Source organism: Vigna unguiculata, unplaced genomic scaffold (assembly GCF_004118075.2).
Source record: "Vigna unguiculata cultivar IT97K-499-35 unplaced genomic scaffold, ASM411807v1 contig_362, whole genome shotgun sequence".
Classification (NCBI taxonomy): domain Eukaryota; kingdom Viridiplantae; phylum Streptophyta; class Magnoliopsida; order Fabales; family Fabaceae; genus Vigna; species Vigna unguiculata.
The window spans coordinates 17,356-41,553 of record NW_021011071.1 but is presented as its reverse complement, the minus strand read 5'-3'; the positions used below and the strand labels follow the sequence as shown (position 1 = coordinate 41,553).

Here is a 24,198-nt window from a genome sequence, read left to right as displayed (position 1 = left end):
TGTTAAAAAATGAAATTCGTGATTTTTGAGATGCGAGAGTTGGAAAGGCCTACAAATGTCCGCAAATGAATACCATGAAAATCTTGGTGCACGAAAGTTTTGAGTTCGGAGGGTTTTGCACTTGGCCAAGTTGGTCGGTGCACTGCGGTATAGGTAGTTGGCTTGGTGGGGAGTTTTGTGAAAAAATTAAATTCGTTGTTTTTGAGATGTGAAGGTTGGAAAGGCCAACAAATGTCTCCAAATGAGTACTGTGAAAGTCTTGGTGCACGAAAGTTTTGAGTTCGGAGGGTTTTGCACATGGCCAAGGTAGGTGGTGCACAACGTCATAGCTAGATGGCTTGGTGGGGAGTTTTCTGAAAAAATGAAATTCGTGGTTTTTGAGATGTGAGGGTTGGAAAGGGCTACAAATGTCCCCAAATGAATACCATGAAATTCTTGGTGCATGAAAGTTTTGAGTTCGGAGGGGTTTGCACATGGCAAGGTTGTCGGTGCACCCTGGCATAGCTTGATTGCTTGGTGGGGAGTTTTGTGAAAAAATGAAATTCGTGGTTTTTGAGATGTGAGGGTTGGAAAGGCCTAAAAATGTCCCCAAATGAAGACCATTAAGTTCTTGGTGCACGAAAGTTTTGAGTTTGGAGGGTTTGCACATGGGAAGCTTGTCGGTGCACTACGGCATAACTTGATTGGTTGGTGGGGAGTTTTGTGAAAAAAAGAAATTCGTGGTTTTTGAGATGTGAGGGTTGGAAAGGCTTATAAATGTCCCCAAATGAAGACCATCAAATTCTTGGTGCATGAAAGTTTTGAGTTCGGAGGGGTTTGCACATGGCAAGCTTGTCGGTGCACCATGGCATAACTTGATTGGTTGGTGGGGAGTTTTGTGAAAAAATGAAATTCGTGGTTTTTGAGATGTGAGGGTTGGAAAGGCCTACAAATGTCCCCAAATGAAGACCATTAAGTTCTTGGTGAATGACAGTTTTGAGTTCGGAGGGTTTTGCACATGGCCAAGGTTGGCAGTGCACCACGGCATAGCTAGATGGTTTGGTGGGGAGTTTTGTTAAAAAATGAAATTCGTGATTTTTGAGATGTGAGGGTTGGAAAGGCCTAAAATGTCCGCAAATGAATACCATGAAATCTTGGTGCACGAAAGTTTTGAGTTCGGAGGGTTTTGCACTTGGCCAAGTTGGTCGGTGCACTACGGCATAGCTAGATGGCTTGTTAGGGAGTTTTGTGGAAAAATGAAATTCGTGGTTTTTGAGATGTGAGGGTTGGAAAGGCCTATAAATTTCCCCAAATGAATACCATGAAAATCTTGGTGCACGAAAGTTTTGAGTTCGGACGGTTTTGCACATGGCCAAGGTTGGCGGTGCACAACGGCATAGGTGGCTTGGTGCAGAGTTTTGTGAAAAAAATGAAATTCGTGGTTTTTGAGATGTGAGGGTTGGAAATGCCTACAAATGTCCCCAAATGAATACCATGAAATTCTTGGTGCACGAAAGTTTTGAGTTCGGAGGGGTTTGCACGTGGCCAAGGTTGTCGGTGCACCACGACACAGCTAGATTGGTTGGTTGGGAATTTTTATGAAAAAATGAAATTCGTGGTTTTTGAGATGTGAGGGTTGAAAAGGCCTACAAATATCCCCAAATGAATACCATGAAAATCTTGATGCACGAAAGTTTTGAGTTCGGAGGGTTTTGCACATGGCCAAGGTTGGCGGTGCACGACGGCATAGGTGGCTTGGTGGGGAGTTTTGTGAAAAAATGAAATTCGTGATTTTTGAGATATGAGGGTTGGAAAGGCCTACAAATGTCCCCAAATGAATACCATGAAATTCTTGGTGCACGAAAGTTTTGAGTTCGGAGGGTTTGCACATGGCAAGGTTGTCGGTGCACCCCGACAGAGCTTGATTGCTTGGTGGGGAGTTTTGTGAAAAAATGAAATTCGTGGTTTTTTAGATATAAGGGTTGGAAAGGCCTAAAAATGTCCCCAAATGAAGACCATTAAGTTCTTGATGCACGAAAGTTTTGAGTTTGGAGGGGTTTGCACATGGCAAGCTTGTCGGTGCACCACGGCATAACTTGATTGGTTGGTGGGGAGTTTTGTGAAAAAAAGAAATTCGTGGTTTTTGAGATGTGAGGGTTGGAAAGGCTTACAAATGTCCCCAAATGAAGACCATTAAATTCTTGGTGCATGAAAGTTTTGAGTTCGGAGGGTTTTGCACATGGTCACGGTTGGCGGTGCACAACGTCATAGCTAGATGGCTTGGTGGGGAGTTTTCTGAAAAAATGAAATTCGTGGTTTTTGAGATGTGAGGGTTGGAAAGGCCTAAAATGTCCCCAAATGAGTACTGTAAAAGTCTTGGTGCACGAAAGTTTTGAATTGGATGGAGTTTGCACTTGGCCAAGTTGGTCGGTGCACCGCGACATAGCTAGATGGCTTGGTGGGGAGTTTTGTGAAAAAATGAAATTCGTGGTTTTTGAGATCTGAGGGTTGGAAAGGCCTACAAATATCCCCAAATGAATACCATAAAAATCTTGGTGCACGAAAGTTTTGAGTTCAGAGCGTTTTGCACATGGCCAAGGTTGGCGGTGCACCACGGCATAGCTAGATGGCTTGGTGGGGAGTTTTGTGAAAAAATGAAATTCGTGGTTTTTGAGATGTGAGGGTTGGAAAGGCTTACAAATGTCCCCAAATGAAGACCATTAAATTCTTGGTGCATGAAAGTTTTGAGTTCGGAGGGGTTTGCACATGGCAAGCTTGTCGGTGCACCACGACATAACTTGATTGGTTGGTGGGGAGTTTTGTGAAAAAATGAAATTCGTGGTTTTTGAGATGTGAGGGTTGGAAAGGCTTACAAATGTCCCCAAATGAAGACCATTAAGTTCTTGGTGAATGAAAGTTTTGAGTTCGGAGGGTTTGTCACTTGGCCAAGTTTGTCGGTGCATAGTGCCATTGCCATATGGCTTGGGGGGAGTTTTGTGAAAAAATGAAATTCGTGGTTTTTGAGATGTGAGGGTTGAAAAGGCCTGCAAATATCCCCAAATGAGTACTGTGAAAGTCTTGGTGCACGAAAGTTTTGAGTTCGGAGGGTTTTGCACATGGCCAAGGTAGGCGGTGCACAACGTCATAGCTAGATGGCTTGGTGGGGAGTTTTCTGAAAAAATGAAATTTGTGGTGTTTGAGATGTGAGGGTTGGAAAGGCCTAAAAATGTCCCCAAATGAGTACTGTAAAAGTCTTGGTGCACGAAAGTTTTGAATTGGATGGAGTTTGCACTTGGCCAAGTTGGTCGGTGCACCGCGACATAGCTAGATGGCTTGGTGGGGAGTTTTGTGAAAAAATGAAATTCGTGGTTTTTGAGATGTGAGGGTTGGAAAGGCCTACAAATATCCCCAAATGAATACCATAAAAATCTTGGTGCACGAAAGTTTTGAGTTCAGAGCGTTTTGCACATGGCCAAGGTTGTCGGTGCACCACGGCATAGCTAGATGGCTTGGTGGGGAGTTTTGTGAAAAAATGAAATTCGTGGTTTTTGAGATGTGAGGGTTGGAAAGGCTTACAAATGTCCCCAAATGAAGACCATTAAATTCTTGGTGCATGAAAGTTTTGAGTTCGGAGGGGTTTGCACATGGCAAGCTTGTCGGTGCACCACGACATAACTTGATTGGTTGGTGGGGAGTTTTGTGAAAAAATGAAATTCGTGGTTTTTGAGATGTGAGGGTTGGAAAGGCTTACAAATGTCCCCAAATGAAGACCATTAAGTTCTTGGTGAATGAAAGTTTTGAGTTCAGAGGGTTTTGCACATGGCCAAGGTTGGCGGTGCACCACGGCATAGCTAGATGGCTTGGTGGGGAGTTTTGTTCAAAAATGAAATTCGTGATTTTTGAGTTGTGAGGGTTGGAAAGGCCAACAAATGTCCCAAAATGAATACCATGAAATTCTTGGTGCACGAAAGTTTTGAGTTCGGAGGGTTTGTCACTTGGCCAAGTTTGTCGGTGCATAGTGGCATTGCCATATGGCTTGGTGGGGAGTTTTGTGAAAAAATGAAATTCGTGATTTTTGAGATCTGAGGGTTGGAAAGGGCTACAAATGTCCCCAAATGAATACCATGAAATTCTTGGTGCATGAAAGTTTTGAGTTCGGAGGGGTTTGCACATGGCAAGGTTGTCGGTGCACCACGGCATAACTTGATTGGTTGCTTGGGAGTTTTCTGAAAAAATTAAATTCGCGGTTTTTGAGATGTGAGGGTTTGAAAGGCTTACAAATTTCCCCAAATGAAGACCATTAAATTCTTGGTGCATGAAAGTTTTGAGTTCGGAGGGGTTTTCACATGGCAAGCTTGCCGGTGCACCACGGCATAACTTGATTGGTTGGTGGGGAGTTTTGTGAAAAAATGAAATTCGTGGTTTTTGAGATGTGAGGGTTGGAAAGGCCTACAAATGTCCCCAAATGAAGACCATTAAGTTCTTGGTGAATGAAAGTTTTGAGTTCGGAGGGTTTTGCACATGGCCATGGTTGGCGGTGCACCACGGCATAGGTAGATGGCTTGGTGGGGAGTTTTGTTAAAAAATGAAATTCGTGATTTTTGAGATGTGAGGGTTGGAAAGGCCTACAAATTTCCGCAAATGAATACCATGAAAATCTTGGTGCATTAAAGTTTTGAGTTCGGAGGGTTTTGCACTTGGCCAAGTTGGTCGGTGCACTTCGGCATAGCTAGATGGCTTGTTGGGGAGTTTTGTGAAAAAATGAAATTCATGGTTTTTGAGATGTGAGGGTTGGAAAGGCCTACAAATGTCCCCAAATGAATATCTTGAAAATCTTGGTGCACGAAAGTTTTGAGTTCGGAGGGTTTTGCACGTGGCCAAGGTTGGCGGTGCACCACGGCATAGGTGGCTTGGTGGGGAGTTTTGTGAAAATTATGAAATTCGTGGATTTTGAGATGTGAGGGTTGAAAATGCCTACAAATGTCCCCAAATGAATACCATGAAATTCTTGGTGCACGAAAGTTTTGGGTTCGGAGGGTTTTGCACATGGCCAAGGTTGGCGGTGCACCACGACATAGCTAGATGGCTTGTTGCGGAGTTTTTTGAAAAAATGAAATTTGTGATTTTTGAGATGTGAGGGTTGGAAAGGCCTACAAATGTCCCCAAATGAATACCGTGAAATTCTTGGTGCACGAAAGTTTTGAGTTCGGAGGGTTTGTCACTTGGCCAAGTTGGTCGGTGCATAGTGCCATTGCCATATGGCTTGGGGGGAGTTTTGTGAAAAAATGAAATTCGTGGTTTTTGAGATGTGAGGGTTGAAAAGGCCTGCAAATATCCCCAAATGAATACCATGAAATTCTTGGTGCACGAAAGTTTTGAGTTCGGAGGAGTTTGCACATGGCAAGCTTGTCGGTGCACCACCGCATAACTTGATTGGTTGGTGGGGAGTTTTGTGAAAAATGAAATTCGTGGTTTTTGAGATATGAGGGTTGGAAAGGCCTAAAAAAGTCCCCAAATGAAGACCATTAAGTTCTTGGTGCACGAAAGTTTTGAGTTTTGAGGGGTTTGCACATGGGAAGCTTGTCGGTGCACCACGGCATAACTTGATTGGTTGGTGGGGAGTTTTGTGAAAAAAAGAAATTCGTGGTTTTTGAGATGTGAGGGTTGGAAATGATGTGACCCCAACAAGCCCAAGCTCAAGTGCATCAACAAGCCGAAGCCCATATCAAGGCCCAATCACTAGAAGCATGATGAGAAAGATTCACATGGGCCTCTCACAAGATGATCAAGTGAATCATGGGCTTTTTACATTATTTACATGGGCTAAAGAAATCTCTAAAATATGAGATGATGCATGAAGGAAGTAGTCTAGATTTAAATTGGGCCATTGTTTAGGCTTTGCTTTCAATAAAAGCTAGAACACTTGTTGGGATCATTTGGGCCGAGCCCAATGTGCTACCATTGGCCAAGAGTTACTAGAGTGGCTCTCCTTTTGGATGCAAGCAAAGCATGAACTAAGCAAGGAGCATGTGATGGAAGCATGGTGTGTGTGACTTGGGCAAGGAGAGTGTGATATGCCACTTGGCACCATCTAGACTCATCTACTACATCACATGGTCTATAATCAAGCTTCTTCTCCAAGCTACATTTGCATTTCATCTTTGTTGCATTTTCTTTTCATTTGGCCGGCCATGTGCCTATAAATAGAGCCACTCAAATATTGTAATGGTTATTCTTGAATTGCTAATAGATGCTAGTGTTTGAGATCACTCCACACTTCTATTAATTTGAGAGCACACATGGCTAACCTTCTCCTTCATCTCCTCTAGCCACCTTCCATACCATAGCTCCACTTCTACTCTTCATCTTCACCAAATTCTCCATTTCCGAGAGCAACCTTTCTCTAATTCTCCAAATTCCGCTGCACTTCATCTTCTCCTCAACATTCTCCATGGATTTCCTCCCTCTCCTACTCCAAGGACGTCCATCAATTGGTATCTAGAGCCATCCAAGCCTTTGGTGCATCCATCCTCTTGGTTTGGGTAAGGTTCTTGGTCCATACTTGTCTCCTCTTTCAATTTCCGTTTTGTCTCTCTTCTCCACTGTTTTCTTCACTTTTGCTACTGTTTTTTTCATGTTTTTAATGTTCTCCACCGTTTGACATTGAGGCTACATGAATCTCCATTGATTCACCTTGTAGTACTCCTTGCTTCATTGGTGCAAATCTGTTTTTAGGTTCCATTTTCGTTTTTCCAGCACTTGTTCTTTGGTTCTTGAGTTTTCTGCATTTTTGTTCGGTGAATTCAGTCCTTCTTTGCATTTTATCATTTCAGTTATGTTTAAGTCATGTTCTATGCTTTGTTTGTGCTTTAATTCATCTTTTCCACCGTTTAATTGCATTGCTTACTCAATTGATTGAGTTTCCGCGCCACATCTCACAGCCAAAACACTATGATCCTTCAAGGAAGTGTGTGGATGTTTAACGCCTGAATCCTCACTGTTTTTCATCCATTTCACCGATTGGATTGTGCTTTTGTGTGTCTAAGATGTTCTTCTATGATTCATGCTTGATTTCAGTTCATAATCAAGTTCTTTAGCTATGCTTTCCATAGAACATCTCCTACAATTTCAGAGAGCAAATCTGCTCCAGTTTTCTTCTGTTTTCTACCAAATCACTGCACGCACAGTATCTGTTTTTAATTTTTTGTGAGTAACTCAGTGCACCAAAATTCAATCTGATTTTTGCCTCATTTAGTTAACATCCAGACGAAAAATACAAAAAAAGAATCATTCAAAAATGTTGAGCACAAAAAAAATGAAAAATCACACAAGTTGAGGCTTATATTTCCGTTTTCTGGCACTGCAGTTTCTGAAAACTCACTGTTTCATTGCTGTTTTGTGCGTGTTTGTGTGTTTTTAGTGCTCGTTTTCACATGAATTTTGGCTTGAGTTTGTACTCTATATTGCTTCATTATTGATTTGCTTTGGAAGTCAATTCATCACTGCATTTGCTACTGCTTTGCAATGAGTACTTCAGCCATATGATTGAGCACTATTATCTTGCTGTTTTTGCTGTTTTCATCTATTCTAGTGCATTTCTAGGTTCCTTTTGTGGTGCTTGCTTTTATTTTCCAGCCTTTAATTTCTTGCTTGTCACTTATTGAACCTCCTTCTAGTCATGTTTCATTTCAATTCTCTTTTGGTTTAACATTTCTAATTAGCTTTTCTTGCTTTCTCCTTTGTTTGGGTTCATCTACTTGTCTCTCGGTTTTGGTTGATTAATGATGCTATGGAGTTTAGAATGGTTTATATGATATGGTAGCATCTTAGGTGGTGGATATTGAAGTAGAATTTTAGCTTGTGTGTTTTCTATATGCTTGCCTTCTCCTCACCTTTGAGAGTTTGAGAGTTTTGAGCCTATTCATTTGAGAGAGTGTGTGCTAACTAGTTTGCTTGCCATAGTTTGTTTTGTTTCTTTCTTTCACTCTTTTGCAGATTTGGTTGCTGTTTTTGGATGCTGTAGTAGTGTGTTGCTGCCAAGGACACTTTTCCACATTTTGGTGCTTGAATTTGGTCATATACAAAGGCTCCCAAAGCCTCTTTTGCTCTCGGGATTTTTCAGCAGCTGTGATCTTGGAGAGCTTGTTTTGGTGCTGTTTTGGAGTCTTTGGCTGCACATTTTGGACCTCATTTTAGCAACACCTTTTAGTTCTTTAATTGAAGCATTCTAAGGCATTTTATTGGTTCTCCAAAAAGCCTTCAAATCTTGTTTTCTAGCATCCAATTTGCTCTCGGTTTGCTTCACTTTGTACCAAAACTTGTGCATCAATTTCTTTTGCTTTGAACATTCCATTGTATCCATGGACTACTTAGGTGTCTTGGGGAACCAAAGGTGTTCAATCCCATCTCCTAAGTAGAACCTTTTTCATATTCTAGTGCAACGTTTTAGTAAGTGAGTGTGTTGAAAGTTCTAAGTGCTTTCTCACCTTGCTTTTAGGCCGCATAGTTAGACGCTTAGTGGTTTAAATTTGTGAGACCAAAGTCTCTAAATTTTTGCCATTTAGGGGTCCGTTTTTAGTGTTAGTCTTTTCTTTTCTTTGAGTCTTGTTTGTTAGTGCTTAGTGTCTCAAGTGATTCTATTTACTTAGCCTTAAACAATTGTGTGATCTTTGAAACCTTTTGCAAGTACATCTTGGCAAGGATTGGCCTTGGTACTTAAGAAGTCTTTTAGACTCACCTCGCCTACCTGGAGGTCTACTTGTGCTTGGTTTCTTCTTTCACTATTTTGTTAAAGTTCTAAGTTCTTTCAATCACCATGAGCACTAGAAGGGCTACTCGTGCTAGTACCCAACATCAACAACATGATGAAAACAACCTCCACACAAGTGGTGATGAGGAGGTTGAGGTTGATCCTAGAGTCCTAAATAATCTCTCTCAAGAGGTTAGGGACCTTAAAATTCAAATGGCTTCCATCCAAGCCAATCTTCAATTAATTGCCAATCAACTTACCCCTCCCAACCACAATAACCGTGCCTCTCCTAGGCCTTCTCGTGCCCCTTCAAGGCATGAGTATGATTTTGAAGAGGAGGAAGATGAGCGCATTAACCTTAGACAATCGCCTCGTGTAAGAAGGCAAAGGCGCATACCTCCTCACCCAAAGGAAGTTAAAATTGATTTGCCTCATTTCTATGGGAAGGATAATGTTGAGGTTTTTCTTGATTGGGTTGCCAAAGTAGAACAATTGTTTGAGAGTCATGTTGTGGAGGAAGAGAGGCGTGTGTCTCTAGCTACTCTTAGCTTTCAAGGGCATGCTCTTAATTGGTGGACTTCCTTAGTCCTCCAAAGAAGGAGAAAAGGGCTACATGATATTGAGTATTGGAATGATCTTAAGGAAGCCCTTCATGCCCGCCATGTTCCCTCCTACTACAAAAGAGAGCTCTTGGACAAGCTCCAAAGGCTCCAACAAAGATCTATGTCTATAGAAGAGTATAGACAAAAGATGGAGCTCTACATCATGAGAGCCGGAATTGAAGAAGAAGAGGAACTTACCATTGCTAGGTTCTTAAGTGGACTCAATTACAACATAAGAGATAAAGTTGAGTTGCTCCCCTACCGCAATTTTAATGATCTTGTTCAAATGAGCATCAAGGTGGAGCAACAACTTTTGAGACGTCCTTCTCGCAAGGATTCTCCCTCTTTTTCTAAAAGTGATTTTCCAAAGAAAGATTTTTCAAAAGAAAAAGAGTCCACTCTTAAGAGTCTTACAAAGGTAAGTTGATGTGATCCCAATAAGCCTAAGCTCAAATGCATCAACAAGCGCAAGCCCACCTCGAGGCCCAATCACTAGAAGCATGATGAAGAAGATCCACATGGGCCTCTCACAAGATGATCAAGTCAATCATGGGCTTTTCACTTTATTCACATGGGCCAAAGAAATCTACAAAATATGAGTTAATGCATGGAAGACCATAGTTTAGATTTAAATTGGGCCATTGTTTAGGCCTTGTTTTTCTAGAATAATAAGTCAAATAATGTGTAGTTAAATTGATAAAATTGGGCTTGACTAAGCCCAATAGGAGATTTGGCCATGAGCTACCAAAGGTCAAAGGTGGACTAAGTGGAAGTCAACATTCCTTCCTACACCTCATGGATCATGCATCCCATGGAGCCAAGTCCACACTCCACCCATGTGCCTCCTTCATCCAAGGGCTAAGAGAGTGTCTTCTTTTCCAAGTCTTCATCCAAAGGCTAGGAAGATGCCTCCTTCTCCAAGCCACCATACAAGGGTGATGATTAAAGCTTCTCCTCCAAGCTTGATCTAAGGGCCAAGAATTAGTCTAGCTTTTAGGCTCACATATAAAAGCCAAAAGTAGACCATTTGTACTTTTTAACTCTTGAAATTTCTAATAGAATGTTTGTGTTGAGATCACTCCACTCTTCTATTATTTTGAGAGCACACATGGCTAATCTTCTCCTTCATCTCCTCTAGCCACCTTCCATACCATAGCTTCACTTCTACTCTTCATCTTCACCAAAAACCTCCATTGCCTAGAGCTCTTCTTGCTCTTATCTTCATTTCCGCTGCATTTCATCTTCTTTTTGGTGTCTTCCATGGATCTCCTTCCTCTCCTACACCAAGGACGTCCATCAATTGGTATCAAGAGCCATCCAAGCCTTTGGTGCATCCATCCTCTTGGTTTGGGTAAGGTTCTTGGTCCATACTTGTCTCCTCTTTCATTTTCCGTTTTGTCTCTCTTCTCCACTGTTTTCTTCACTTTTGCTGCTGTTTTTTCATGTTTTTTATGCTTTCCACCGTTTGACATTGAGGCTACATGAATCTCCATTGATTCATCTTGTAGTACTCCTTGCTTCATTGGTGCAAATCTGTTTTTAGGTTCCATTTTCGTTTTCCAGCACTTGTTCTTTTCTTCCTTCACTAGTGCAGAATGTCTATTTTACCTCGCCTTATATGCTTCGGTTGGCCAGGAACCGAAGCATATAATGGCGCGGTGGCATTTTTGCAATTAGAGCCAAGTTTTAGGCCTCGGTTCTCCAAATACCCGAAGCCAAAGAGGGTATAGGCCCCGGTTCGCTCAAAACCGGTGCCAAAGAGGGGTATAGGCCTCGGTCCAGTAGGACCCGAAGCCAAAAAGTGGCTGGAAGTCAGGGTATAGGCCTCGGTCCAAGAAGACCCGATGCCAAAAGGGGGTCAATGGCTTCGGTTCCTCTAACAACCGAAGCCATAGGGTTTATTTAGGGTTCGAAATTCGCGAACCCTTCTTCCTCCCCGCGTCACAGCCTCTGTTAAAGTCCCCGCGTCATCACCTTCAACCTCCCAAACCCTAGCCTCCATCTCCATGCCATCAGCCATGTCACGGACCACCACCGTGACCACCACGCCGGAAAGCACGAACCATGACAGCACCACAGCAGCACTCAGCCGCCGTCCTCCCTCCACCCTCGCCGGCAGCTACCGCGAGTTCCTCCGACCACCGCGAGCACCTGCAACGCACCAGATCTTCACGCAGCACCTCCATCTTCGTCCACATTCGCGGTGCAGTACTAACACCTCTATTTTCGTGCAGCAGAAACCTCGTCGAATAGGGGTTTTGATTTGCCCCTGAGCCGCCGCACTTTTCTATCACCGGCAAGCTGCGCTCGTTGCCATTCACAGCCTCTGGCATCCACCACCACTCCTCACCGAACTGGTTCGGCAGCGTGAGCGCTGGACATCCCGCCTCTGCCATTTTTGGTGAACCTCCACCTGAACCCTAGCTTCTGATAGGTACTGTTGGTATTGTTTGGACAGGTTCATCTGCATTTTTTTGAATAACGAGATGGGAAGTGAATGCCCTGTTGTGGGAGACGAGTAAAGGAATATGCCTCGGTTCTTATCAAGACCGAGGCAAAAAACTGGGTCTATGGCCTCGGGTGATAACCGAGGCCAAAAGATGTACCTTTTGGCCTCGCCCCAATATGCCTCGGTTCCAGACCCGAGGCAAAATGTCGAAAATAACCGGGGCAGAAAGCCCTTTCTGCACTGGTGCTTGCTGTTTTTCTTCATTTTAATCGGTGCATCTTTCAATTTTTAGTTCCTTATATTGTGTTTTGTCTTAAGTCATGTTTGAGCACTTTAATTCATCTTAATTTTCGTTCATATGGCTGAATTCTGCACTTGCTTGATGAGAACCAAGTCCTACATCACACAAAATGAGCTATGAACTTCAAGTGATGCTTGTGGATGTGTAAGGCAATGGTCTCACTGTTTTTCGTCCATTTCACCGATTGGATTGTGCTTTTGAGTGTTTAAGATGTTCTTCTATGATTCATACTTGATTTTAGATCATAATCAAGTTCATTCATCTTGAATTTTCATAGAACATCTTACAATTTCCGTGAGCAATTCTGCTCCAGTCTGTTTTTCCAGATTTCACTGCACGCACACCTACTGTTTGAGATTTGTCATGACTCACTGCCTGGTCCAAATTTTAATCTGAATTTTTGCCTCATTTAGTTAACATCCAGACGAAAAATACAAAAAAAGAATCATTCAAAAATGTTGAGTACAAAAAAAATGAAAAATCACACAAGTTGAGGCTTATATTTCCGTTTTCTGGCACTGCAGTTTCTGAAAACTCACTGTTTCATTGCTGTTTTGTGCGTGTTTGTGTGTTTTTAGTGCTCGTTTTCACATGAATTTTGGCTTGAGTTTGTACTCTATATTGCTTCATTATTGATTTGCTTTGGAAGTCAATTCATCACTGCATTTGCTACTGCTTTGCAATGAGTACTTCAGCCATACGATTGAGCACTATTGTCTTGCTGTTTTTGCTGTTTTCATCTATTCTAGTGCATTTCTAGGTTCCTTTTGTGGTGCTTGCTTTTATTTTCCAGCCTTTAATTTCTTGCTTGTCACTTATTGAACCTCCTTCTAGTCATGTTTCATTTCAATTCTCTTTTGGTTTAACATTTCTAATTAGCTTTTCTTGTTTTCTCCTTTGTTTGGGTTCATATACTTGACTCTTGGTTATTGGTTGTGATTGATGATGCTATGAAGTTTAGAATGGTTTCTATGATTTGGTAGCATCTTAGGTGGTGGATATTGAAGTAGAATTTTAGCTTGTGTGCTTATTCTTTTCCTCACCTATTGAGAGTTTTGGACCTATTCATTTGAGAGAGTGTGTGCTAACTCCATTGCTTGGTATAGTTTTCTTGTTGTTTTGTTTTTTTGGTGCAGGTTTGGTGGCTGTTTTGGCCTTAAAACCAAGGCTATAGTTGCTGTTTTGCACTTCATTTTGGTGGCTTAAGGTGCTTACAAGTGCCTTACTTGGTGGTGGTCTTTGTTCAAATCAAAAGGAGCCTACAAGCCAAGCTATTGGCTCTTGATTTTTTGCAAATTGGCAGCACTTTGGCAGCACATTTGGAGTTGCATTGTTTCTTATTTTTTTGGCTTTATTTCATTGTACTTTGTACTTCTTTTTGGCACATCTTATTTGGTACCAATTTGAAGCCTCCTTGATTGTGAAATTGCATCTTTTGAGCATCAAAATTTGAGATATTAAGTGGCTTGAGGTTGCTTCATTTTGAGTACCAAATTAGTGAACCAAATTTGCTTTCAAGTTCTCAATTGTATCCATGGCCTACTTAGGTGTCTTGGGGAACCAAAGGTGTTCAATCCTATCTCTTAAGTAGAACCTTTTTCATATTATAGTGCAACGTTTTAGTAAGTGAGTGTGTTGAAAGTTCTAAGTGTTTTCTCACCTTGCTTTTAGGCCGCATAGATTAGACGCTTAGTGGTTTTAATTTGTGAGACCAAAGTCTCTAAAATTTTTGCCATTTAGGGGTCCGTTTTTAGTGTTAGTCTTTTCTTTTCTTTGAGTCTTGTTTATGCTTGTTGTGTGTTTTGCCTCATGTCATTCTATCTACTTATTACTTGAACATTTGTGTGAACTTTGAGTACTTTTTCAAGTGTAACCTTGGCAAGGATTGGCCTTGGTACTTAAGAAGTCCGTGAGACTCACCTCGCTTACCTGGAGGTACACTTGTGCTAGTCCTCTTCTTTCACCCTTTTATCCAAGTGCATAAGTTCATTCAATCATCATGAGTACATATTCTACATATAGTCCTAGGTTGACTAAGCATGATAGTCATGAGTTGCATCATACATTTCATAGTGACATTCCATTCTTTGGAGAGGATATAGGTCCACTATCATTCATAGATTGGATGTGGGATATAGAGAAGTTGGTGCAACCATTCTTTAATAGATATAGTCAATATGATATTCTTAGGCATGTTATTTCTAGATTTGTAGGACGTGCATGTGAGTGGTGGCATCAAAGGCAATTTCAAGTGGAAAAGGGAAGAGCATCATGCATTAATACCTTTTATGAACTAAAAGCATGCATGTGGAAACATTTTGTTCCCTCTTCATATAGGATCACTCGAGAGCAACAGCCTCGACTAGAAAACTTCATTGATACCATGAAAGTTTTGAGTTCGGAGGGTTTTGCACATGGCCAAGGTTGGCGGTGCACCACGGCATAGGTGGCTTGGTGGGGAATTTTGTGAAAAAAATGAAATTCGTGCTTTTTGAGATGTGAGGGTTGGAAATGCCTACAAATGTCCCCAAATGAATACCATGAAATTCTTGGTGCACGAAAGTTTTGAGTTCGGAGGGGTTTGCACATGGCCAAGGTTGTCGGTGCACCACGGCACAGCTAGATTGGTTGGTTGGGAATTTTTATGAAAAAATGAAATTCGTGGTTTTTGAGATGTGAGGGTTGAAAAGGCCTACAAATATCCCCAAATGAATACCATGAATTTCTTGGTGCACGAAAGTTTTGAGTTCGGAGGGGTTTGCACATGGCAAGCTTGTCGGTGCACCACGGCATAGCTTGATTGCTTGGTGGGGAGTTTTGTGAAAAAATGAAATTCGTGGTTTTTGAGATGTGAGGGTTGGAAAGGCTTACAAATTTCCCCAAATGAAGACCATTAAATTCTTGGTGCATGAAAGTTTTGAGTTCGGAGGGGTTTGCACATGCCAAGGTTGTCGGTGCACCACGGCATAACTTGATTGGTTGGTGGGGAGTTTTGTGAAAAAATGAAATTCGTGGTTTTTGAGATGTAAGGGTTGGAAAGGATTACAAATTTCCCCAAATGAAGACCATGAAATTCTTGGTGCACGAAAGTTTTGGGTTCGGAGGGCTTTGCACATGGCCAAAGTTGGCGGTGCACCACGGCATAGCTCGATTGCTTTGTAGGGAGTTTTTTGAAAAAATGAAATTCATGATTTTTGAGATGTGAGGGTTGGAAAGGCCTACAAATGTCCCCAAATGAATACCGTTAAATTCTTGGTGCACGATAGTTTTGAGTTCGGAGGGTTTTGCACATGGCCAAGGTTGGCGGTGCACCACGGCATAGCTAGATGGCTTGGTGGGGAGTTTTGTTAAAAAATGAAATTCATGATTTTTGAGATGTGAGGGTTGGAAAGGCCTACAAATGTCCGCAAATGAATACCATGAAAATCTTGGTGCACGAAAGTTTTGAATTCGGAGGGTTTTGCACTTGGCCAAGTTGGTCGGTGCACTACGGCATAGCTAGATGGCTTGTTGGGGAGTTTTGTGAAAAAATGAAATTCGTGGTTTTTGAGATGTGAGGGTTGGAAAGGCCTACAAATGTCCCTAAATGAATACCATCAAAATCTTGGTGCACGAAAGTTCTGAGTTCGGAGGGTTTTGCACATGGCCAAGGTTGGCGGTGCACCACGGCATAGGTGGCTTGGTGGGGAATTTTGTGAAAAAAATGAAATTCGTGCTTTTTGAGATGTGAGGGTTGGAAATGCCTACAAATGTCCCCAAATGAATACCATGAAATTCTTGGTGCACGAAAGTTTTGAGTTCGGAGGGGTTTGCACATGGCCAAGGTTGTCGGTGCACCACGACACAGCTAGATTGGTTGGTTGGGAATTTTTATGAAAAAATGAAATTCGTGGTTTTTGAGATGTGAGGGTTGAAAAGGCCTACAAATATCCCCAAATGAATACCATGAATTTCTTGGTGCACGAAAGTTTTGAGTTCGGAGGGGTTTGCACATGGCAAGCTTGTCGGTGCACCACGGCATAGCTTGATTGCTTGGTGGGGAGTTTTGTGAAAAAATGAAATTCGTGGTTTTTGAGATGTGAGGGTTGGAAAGGCTTACAAATTTCCCCAAATGAAGACCATTAAATTCTTGGTGCATGAAAGTTTTGAGTTCGGAGGGGTTTGCACATGCCAAGGTTGTCGGTGCACCACGGCATAACTTGATTGGTTGGTGGGGAGTTTTGTGAAAAAATGAAATTCGTGGTTTTTGAGATGTAAGGGTTGGAAAGGCTTACAAATTTCCCCAAATGAAGACCATGAAATTCTTGGTGCACGAAAGTTTTGGGTTCGGAGGGCTTTGCACATGGCCAAAGTTGGCGGTGCACCACGGCATAGCTCGATTGCTTGGTAGGGAGTTTTTTGAAAAAATGAAATTCATGATTTTTGAGATGTGAGGGTTGGAAAGGCCTACAAATGTCCCCAAATGAATACCGTTAAATTCTTGGTGCACGATAGTTTTGAGTTCGGAGGGTTTTGCACATGGCCAAGGTTGGCGGTGCACCACGGCATAGCTAGATGGCTTGGTGGGGAGTTTTGTTAAAAAATGAAATTCATGATTTTTGAGATGTGAGGGTTGGAAAGGCCTACAAATGTCCGCAAATGAATACCATGAAAATCTTGGTGCACGAAAGTTTTGAATTCGGAGGGTTTTGCACTTGGCCAAGTTGGTCGGTGCACTACGGCATAGCTAGATGGCTTGTTGGGGAGTTTTGTGAAAAAATGAAATTCGTGGTTTTTGAGATGTGAGGGTTGGAAAGGCCTACATATGTCCCTAAATGAATACCATCAAAATCTTGGTGCACGAAAGTTCTGAGTTCGGAGGGTTTTGCACATGGCCAAGGTTGGCGGTGCACCACGGCATAGGTGGCTTGGTGGGGAATTTTGTGAAAAAAATGAAATTCGTGCTTTTTGAGATGTGAGGGTTGGAAATGCCTACAAATGTCCCCAAATGAATACCATGAAATTCTTGGTGCACGAAAGTTTTGAGTTCGGAGGGGTTTGCACATGGCCAAGGTTGTCGGTGCACCACGACACAGCTAGATTGGTTGGTTGGGAATTTTTATGAAAAAATGAAATTCGTGGTTTTTGAGATGTGAGGGTTGAAAAGGCCTACAAATATCCCCAAATGAATACCATGAATTTCTTGGTGCACGAAAGTTTTGAGTTCGGAGGGGTTTGCACATGGCAAGCTTGTCGGTGCACCACGGCATAGCTTGATTGCTTGGTGGGGAGTTTTGTGAAAAAATGAAATTCGTGGTTTTTGAGATGTGAGGGTTGGAAAGGCTTACAAATTTCCCCAAATGAAGACCATTAAATTCTTGGTGCATGAAAGTTTTGAGTTCGGAGGGGTTTGCACATGCCAAGGTTGTCGGTGCACCACGGCATAACTTGATTGGTTGGTGGGGAGTTTTGTGAAAAAATGAAATTCGTGGTTTTTGAGATGTAAGGGTTGGAAAGGCTTACAAATTTCCCCAAATGAAGACCATGAAATTCTTGGTGCACGAAAGTTTTGGGTTCGGAGGGCTTTGCACATGGCCAAAGTTGGCGGTGCACCACGGCATAGCTCGATTGCTTGGTAGGGAGTTTTTTGAAAAAATGAAATTCATGATTTTTGAGATGTGAGGGTTGGAAAGGCCTACAAATGTCCCCAAATGAATACCGTTAAATTCTTGGTGCACGATAGTTTTGAGTTCGGAGGGTTTTGCACATGGCCAAGGTTGGCGGTGCACCACGGCAAAGCTAGATGGCTTGGTGGGGAGTTTTGTTAAAAAATGAAATTCATGATTTTTGAGATGTGAGGGTTGGAAAGGCCTACAAATGTCCGCAAATGAATACCATGAAAATCTTGGTGCACGAAAGTTTTGAATTCGGAGGGTTTTGCACTTGGCCAAGTTGGTCGGTGCACTACGGCATAGCTAGATGGCTTGTTGGGGAGTTTTGTGAAAAAATGAAATTCGTGGTTTTTGAGATGTGAGGGTTAGAAAGGCCTACAAATGTCCCTAAATGAATACCATCAAAATCTTGGTGCACGAAAGTTCTGAGTTCGGAGGGTTTTGCACATGGCCAAGGTTGGCGGTGCACCACGGCATAGGTGGCTTGGTGGGGAGTTTTGTGAAAAAAATGAAATTCGTGGTTTTTGAGATGTGAGGGTTGAAAATGCCTACAAGTGTCCCCAAATGAATACCATGAAATTCTTTGTGCACGAAAGTTTTAAGTTCGGAGGGGTTTGCACATGGTCAAGGTTGTCGGTGCACCACGGCATAGCTAGATTGGTTGGTTGGGAATTTTTATGAAAAAATGAAATTCGTGGTTTTTGAGATGTGAGGGTTGGAAAGGCCTACAAATGTCCCCAAATGAATACCATGAAAATCTTGGTGCACGAAAGTTTTGAGTTCGGAGGGTTTTGCACATGGCCAAGGTTGGCGGTGCACGACGGCATAGGTGGCTTGGTGGGGAGTTTTGTGAAAAAATGAAATTCGTGATTTTTGAGATATGAGGGTTGGAAAGGCCTACAAATGTCCCCAAATGAATACCATGAAATTCTTGGTGCACGAAACTTTTGAGTTCGGAGGGGTTTGCACATGGCAAGGTTGTCGGTGCACCCCGGCATAGCTTGATTGCTTGGTGGGGAGTTTTGTGAAAAAAAGAAATTCGTGGTTTTTGAGGTGTGAGGGTTGTAAAGGCCTACAAATATCCCCAAATGAAGACCATGAAATTCTTGGTGCACGAAAGTTTTGAGTTCGGAGGGGTTTGCACATGGCTAGGTTGTCGGTGCACCACAGCATAACTTGATTGGTTGGTGGGGAGTTTTGTGAAAAAAAGAAATTCGTGGTTTTTTTGAGATGTGAGGGTTGGAAAGGCTTACAAATGTCCCCAAATGAAGACCATTATTTGGGCTATGCGGGTTCGAGCCGGGTTTGAGTGAGCTGACCCACCAACCCACTTAACTTAATAAAATTAATTATTTTAATATTAGGTTACAGAACTGGAATCCCTAAATTGAATTGGAATTCAAAATCCCTAATTGCAATCCTCTTCTTCGATACACTTCCACGACAGACGAATCAAAATCACTGAGCTCCTTTCCCTTCCCTCTGAATCACGATCACGGTAATGGTGGTGCCTCCATTTGGTTGTGGTCGTTTGGTCTGAGGCGTGGTGGTCGTTCGTCGTGTGTCTACGGCGTGGTGGTCGTTCATCGTGTGTCTACGACGTGGTGGTCGTTCGTCGTCTGCGGCAAAACGTTGTATTCACACCCCATAGGTTTGAGCGATCTGCACCTGTATTCACACGTCCTCTGCAGATTCTGAGTTTCCAACCCTAAGGTGCATTTCTATCACTTGTCGCTTGTCGCTCATCTATGGGGTTCTTATTCTCATACTATCTTCAGACGTTTGTTTGACTGTCGTTTGGTCTGTGCGTGCTCATTGGTGGTCTGAGTGGTCTACGACGATGCTAGAGTGGACGTTGGTGGCCATTTGTTAGTGTTGTGCACTAGTCTGCGACGACGTTTGGCCTCTCTGCGTTAATTGGAGTTTCTGTGGTGAGAATTTTGGTGTTTCTCAATTTCCTTTTTCTTGTTAAATGTTTGAGTCGATTGTAAATTAGTTTTAGCAAGGTGCAATACAGCGTCTGGTATTTGTTCTTGAATGGTGGAAATTGTTGTTAAGGTCCTTGAATATACAGTTATTCGAAACTCTAATCAGTCCTTGAGTGTGTTTTCCATTTGTTAAATTAGTTATCGAGATTTGTGAGGCGAGTACTAATTTGACTTGAGCAATGCATATTCAGGGAATCTAAGTGCAATTTTCATCATTGAATCACTAGCATGACCAGCCGTAACGGTCTTTTTGGATTTTTTTTCTCATAGGCACTTGTAAGAAAAAAATGAAATAAACTTTTGCATAAACCCACAAGCTAAATTTAGCTTATGCATAAATTAATTATAAAAGCCCTTTCATACTTGTTTCTCTAAATAGATTATTTTTTACTTTGTACTTATAGAGAAGTTTGCCTCTTCTTCTAGAAGCACTTGTGTGAAATTTATTCAAGCAGGTCATCTTTGAGGGACTATTTTGGCTATTTGCTCTGAATATTTTCTTTTTTGGATTTGCATTAATTTGTATAGTGCCGAACATGTCCAGATTCTTCTTTGGGAACTAGCCAGAACATTGCATCTTTGTGGTGGCTGCATTAAGCTTGGAATCCCCTGCCTGCTGCAATCATTGTCTGCTGCAAATAGGTTAGTTGTTCACTCATCTCATGTTTTTGGTTAGATTTGTTCATGTGTTCGATGGCTGTTTTTAGTAAGTTTTTCACACTATTTTTTTCATAAATTAATGTGCAGCATGGAATCTGAAACTATTAATCGAAGTGTGAATGTGAATGTTAATGTTGATGATAATATACATAATCAAATTGCTAATGACCCACAAGAACCACCTTCTGTAAACAATGAAGACAGTGAAGTTCAAAAAGAAACTAAGAAAGCTAAGACAACTACCTCTGAAGTTTGGAATTATTTTTCTAAAGTTGGAGTAAAAGATGGTAAAGAGAAGGCCAAATGTAATGCATGTGGGCAAGAATATGTTATTGGTGGTACTAAAATAGGCACTTCAACACTGTTGCGTCATTTAAAAAAATGCAATGTTAGCCCAAAATATAAAGATGTAGGGGGAATGATAATTGATAATATGGGAAAGTTAAGGAGTAGGGAACTTGATCACAAGCATGTTAGAGAGATTATGACAATGGCTATTGTCAAACATGGTTTGCCATTTAAGTTTATTGAATACAAATGGATAAGAGAATTGTTTTCATATTTTAATCCTGATGTAAAGCATGTGAGTAGGAATACAGCTGTTTCTGATTTGTGGAAATTTCATGTTCAAATGAAGGAGAAATTAAAACATGAAATGCATCATTGTCATAACCGAATTTGTTTGACATCAGATTGTTGGACTGCTTGTACTCAAGAGGGATATATTTGTTTAACAGCCCATTTTGTTGATAACAATTGGAAATTGAATAGTAAGATTCTTGCTTTTTGTAAAATGGAACCTCCACACACGGGTCATGATCTAGCAAATAAAGTGTTTGAATGTTTGACTGATTGGGGAATTGATAGGAAAATATTTTCTATAACTTTAGACAATGTTACTGCCAATGACCGTATGCAACATATTTTGGGTGAACAATTAAGCTTACAAAATAGCTTATTATGTGGTGGTGAATTTTTTCATGTGAGGTGTTGTGCTCATATCTTGAATCTTATAGTCCAAGAGGGTTTAAAAGTGGCTGAAGTTGCTTTGCAGAAAATTAGAGAAAGCATTAAATATGTTAAAGGGTCAGAGGCAAGGAAAATGGCATTTACTGAATGTGTTGTTCAAGTGAGGGGCATTGATACTAAAGTGGGTTTAAGGTTAGATGTTCCTACTAGATAGAATTCGACTTTTATGATGCTTGAAAGTGGTCTTAAGTATCGTCGCGCTTTTTCAAGTTTCACCTTACGTGATAGAAATTTTAAACATTGCCCAACAACTGAAGAGTGGAAAAGAGCTGAGAGGATGTGTGAATTTTTAATTCCATTTTATAAGATAACCAATTTGATTTCAGGCACATCTTATCCAACCTCTAATGAATATTTTATGCAAGTTTGGAAAATTGAGTGGTTGTTAAGGGATACTCTTAAAAGCGATGACCCCTTAATGAAAGACATGGCAAAAAGGATGATGGATAAATTTGACAAGTATTGGGGTGAATATAGTACCATTCTTTCAATTGCTATGATTCTTGACCCACGAATGAAACTTGAAGCACTCCGGTTCTATTACTCCAAGCTTGATTCTTCTACTTGTGATGAAAAGGTTATTCATATAAAAGGGAAGATGTACAAACTTTTTGAAGAATACGTGAGTGTGAAGTCAATTTCATCTAATGCATCAAGTTCTCAATTCACATGTTCAACAGAAGAACATTTGAACATGGAAGAAGACAAAGAGATTGATCCATATAATGTAAGTATGTCATCATTATGTCTTTGTTGTTTATTATTATGTAATCTTTATTAACCAATTTTTATCTTTGGATTATATTTTTATAGGAATATATCAATTATGTAAGCCAAAATGTGAATGTAACTGGCAAGTCTGAGTTGGATCTGTATCTAACTGAAACACCAGTTGAGCCAAAGTATTTTCCAAAGTTAGATGTTTTGAGCTATTGGAAGGATCGTCAAGAACGTTATCCAAATCTATGTAGACTAGCATGTGAGGTGTTAAGTATTCCAATAACAACTGTTGCTAGTGAGTCTGCATTTAGCATTGGTGGTCACGTGCTTAACAAGTATCGATCTAATCTTCTTCCTGACAATGTTCAAGCACTGATTTTAACTCAAAATTGGTTACATGGATTTGAAAATATTGGTAATGTATTTTTTCACACTTTTCTTTATATCATACCTCTAATTCTAAATTATATTATTTCCTAATAGTTTCTTCTTGATTTTGAAGATGAAGATAATGAAGATGATCAAAAGGAAGAGGAAGTTGTTCTAGACTTTTCAATCCATGACTCCAATGCACGTCATGTGTAGTAATTCTAGGTAAGGAAACAAAAACTTGTAGTCTTCTGCATACTGTCTCTTTTCTTTTAGTCTATTTTATCTTGTTGCATGATTTACGAGTTTGAGAAGAAAATTGGGAGTGGTTATAGTTGTAAGAATCTTCCAAATAGTAATGTCTGGAGAGGTATTTAGCTTGGGTACTTTTATGATTTAAGCTTAATGTATTTTATAATTTTACCTTGAACATTTCACTGTTTATATCATCTCTAGATTTAAGTCCAGTGCAACTCTACCCAATTTCACTGTTTATATACTCTAGCTTGGTGTATTGGTGCCCAATCAAATCCAAAGCATTTGTTGTGCTTATTTTAAAACTAGTATTTAACCAATCTGTAGTTTTATCTTTTTAAGTATGATATGAATTAGTTTCTAAACCTTTTGCTTTAAATCTTTTTATTCATCACCATTGATGTACATAACTCATGAATATGTGCTTTTTATTAGTTTCTAAATTGTTCTTGTTTTATCATGCTTTATGCAGACATTTAGCAGCTGCCAAATTATGTTTTTTGCAAAGGGAAGGTTTTGTTTTTTGCAGTTCGTGTAGGACAAGATTTTGAGAACTGCACATGTTAGAAGAGTGCAAAGGGAGATAGATAAAGCAATTGGAGGATGACAAGATTCAAACATGAACCAAATTTTTTGAATTACCATGATAAAGATGTATACTATTTTCATTTATGTTTTGTTGAATACAATGATACAAATTTCCTAGTATAAGCCTTGTAGTGAGCATGATGGAGACACATTGGTACTTGATTTTATTGTAATTATCATCTCATACATTATTTAAAAAAATTATTTAAATATTTAAATATTTAAAAATTTAAAAAAAAATAAAAAATTTAATTTTGTATGCGGGTTGGTGAGCCAACCCACTTAACCCACCAACCCGTGGTGGGTTGAGCCGGGTTGTAAAAAATCTGGCTCACCTTAAAGTGAGCCGGGTTGGGCTCACTCGTTTTCTGACCCGGCCCGTGGTGAGCCAACCCGTGTGAGCCGGGTTGGCTCACTTTGACATGCCTAGCGGTATAGGTAGTTGGCTTGGTGGGGAGTTTTGTGAAAAAATTAAATTCGTGGTTTTTGAGATATGAGGGTTGGAAAGGCCAACAAATGTCCCCAAATGAGTACTGTGAAAGTCTTGGTGCACGAAAGTTTTGAGTTCGGAGGGTTTTGCACATGGCCAAGGTAGGCGGTGCACAACGTCATAGCTAGATGGCTTGGTGGGGACTTTTCTGAAAAAATGAAATTCGTGGTTTTTGAGATGTGAGGGTTGGAAAGGCCTAAAAATGTCCCCAAATGAGTACTGTAAAAGTCTTGGTGCACGAAAGTTTTGAATTGGATGGAGTTTGCACTTGGCCAAGTTGGTCGGTGCACCGCGGCATAGCTAGATGGCTTGGTGGGGAGTTTTGTGAAAAAATGGAATTCGTGGTTTTTGAGTTGTGAGGGTTGGAA

The 24,198-nt window shown here is 40.9% G+C and overlaps 1 protein-coding gene across 1 annotated transcript; it reads left to right on the top strand.

Annotated features, from left to right (window-relative positions):
* The first annotated feature begins 19,232 nt into the window (after positions 1–19,232).
* LOC114171775 lies at positions 19,233–23,772 on the top strand. The gene is made up of 4 exons (XM_028056636.1): positions 19,233–19,265; positions 20,264–20,361; positions 20,467–20,714; positions 23,695–23,772. Exons 1-4 carry the CDS (start codon positions 19,233–19,235, stop codon positions 23,739–23,741), a joined length of 426 nt encoding a protein of 141 aa, XP_027912437.1. The 3' UTR covers positions 23,742–23,772.
* Positions 23,773–24,198: the final 426 nt, after the last annotated feature.

What these genes read in the sequence shown, in the direction of transcription:
- LOC114171775 (XM_028056636.1), top strand. Translation starts at nt 19,233, where the DNA reads ATGGTGGTGCCTCCATTTGGTTGTGGTCGTTTG. An exon ending in TCATTGTCTGCTGCAAATAG is followed by an intron (nt 20,362 to 20,466) that starts GTTAGTTGTTCA and finishes ATTAATGTGCAG; the next exon opens with CATGGAATCTGAAACTATTA. An exon ending in TGGGCAAGAATATGTTATTG is followed by an intron (nt 20,715 to 23,694) that starts GTGGTACTAAAA and finishes TGAGCCGGGTTG; the next exon opens with GGCTCACTCGTTTTCTGACC.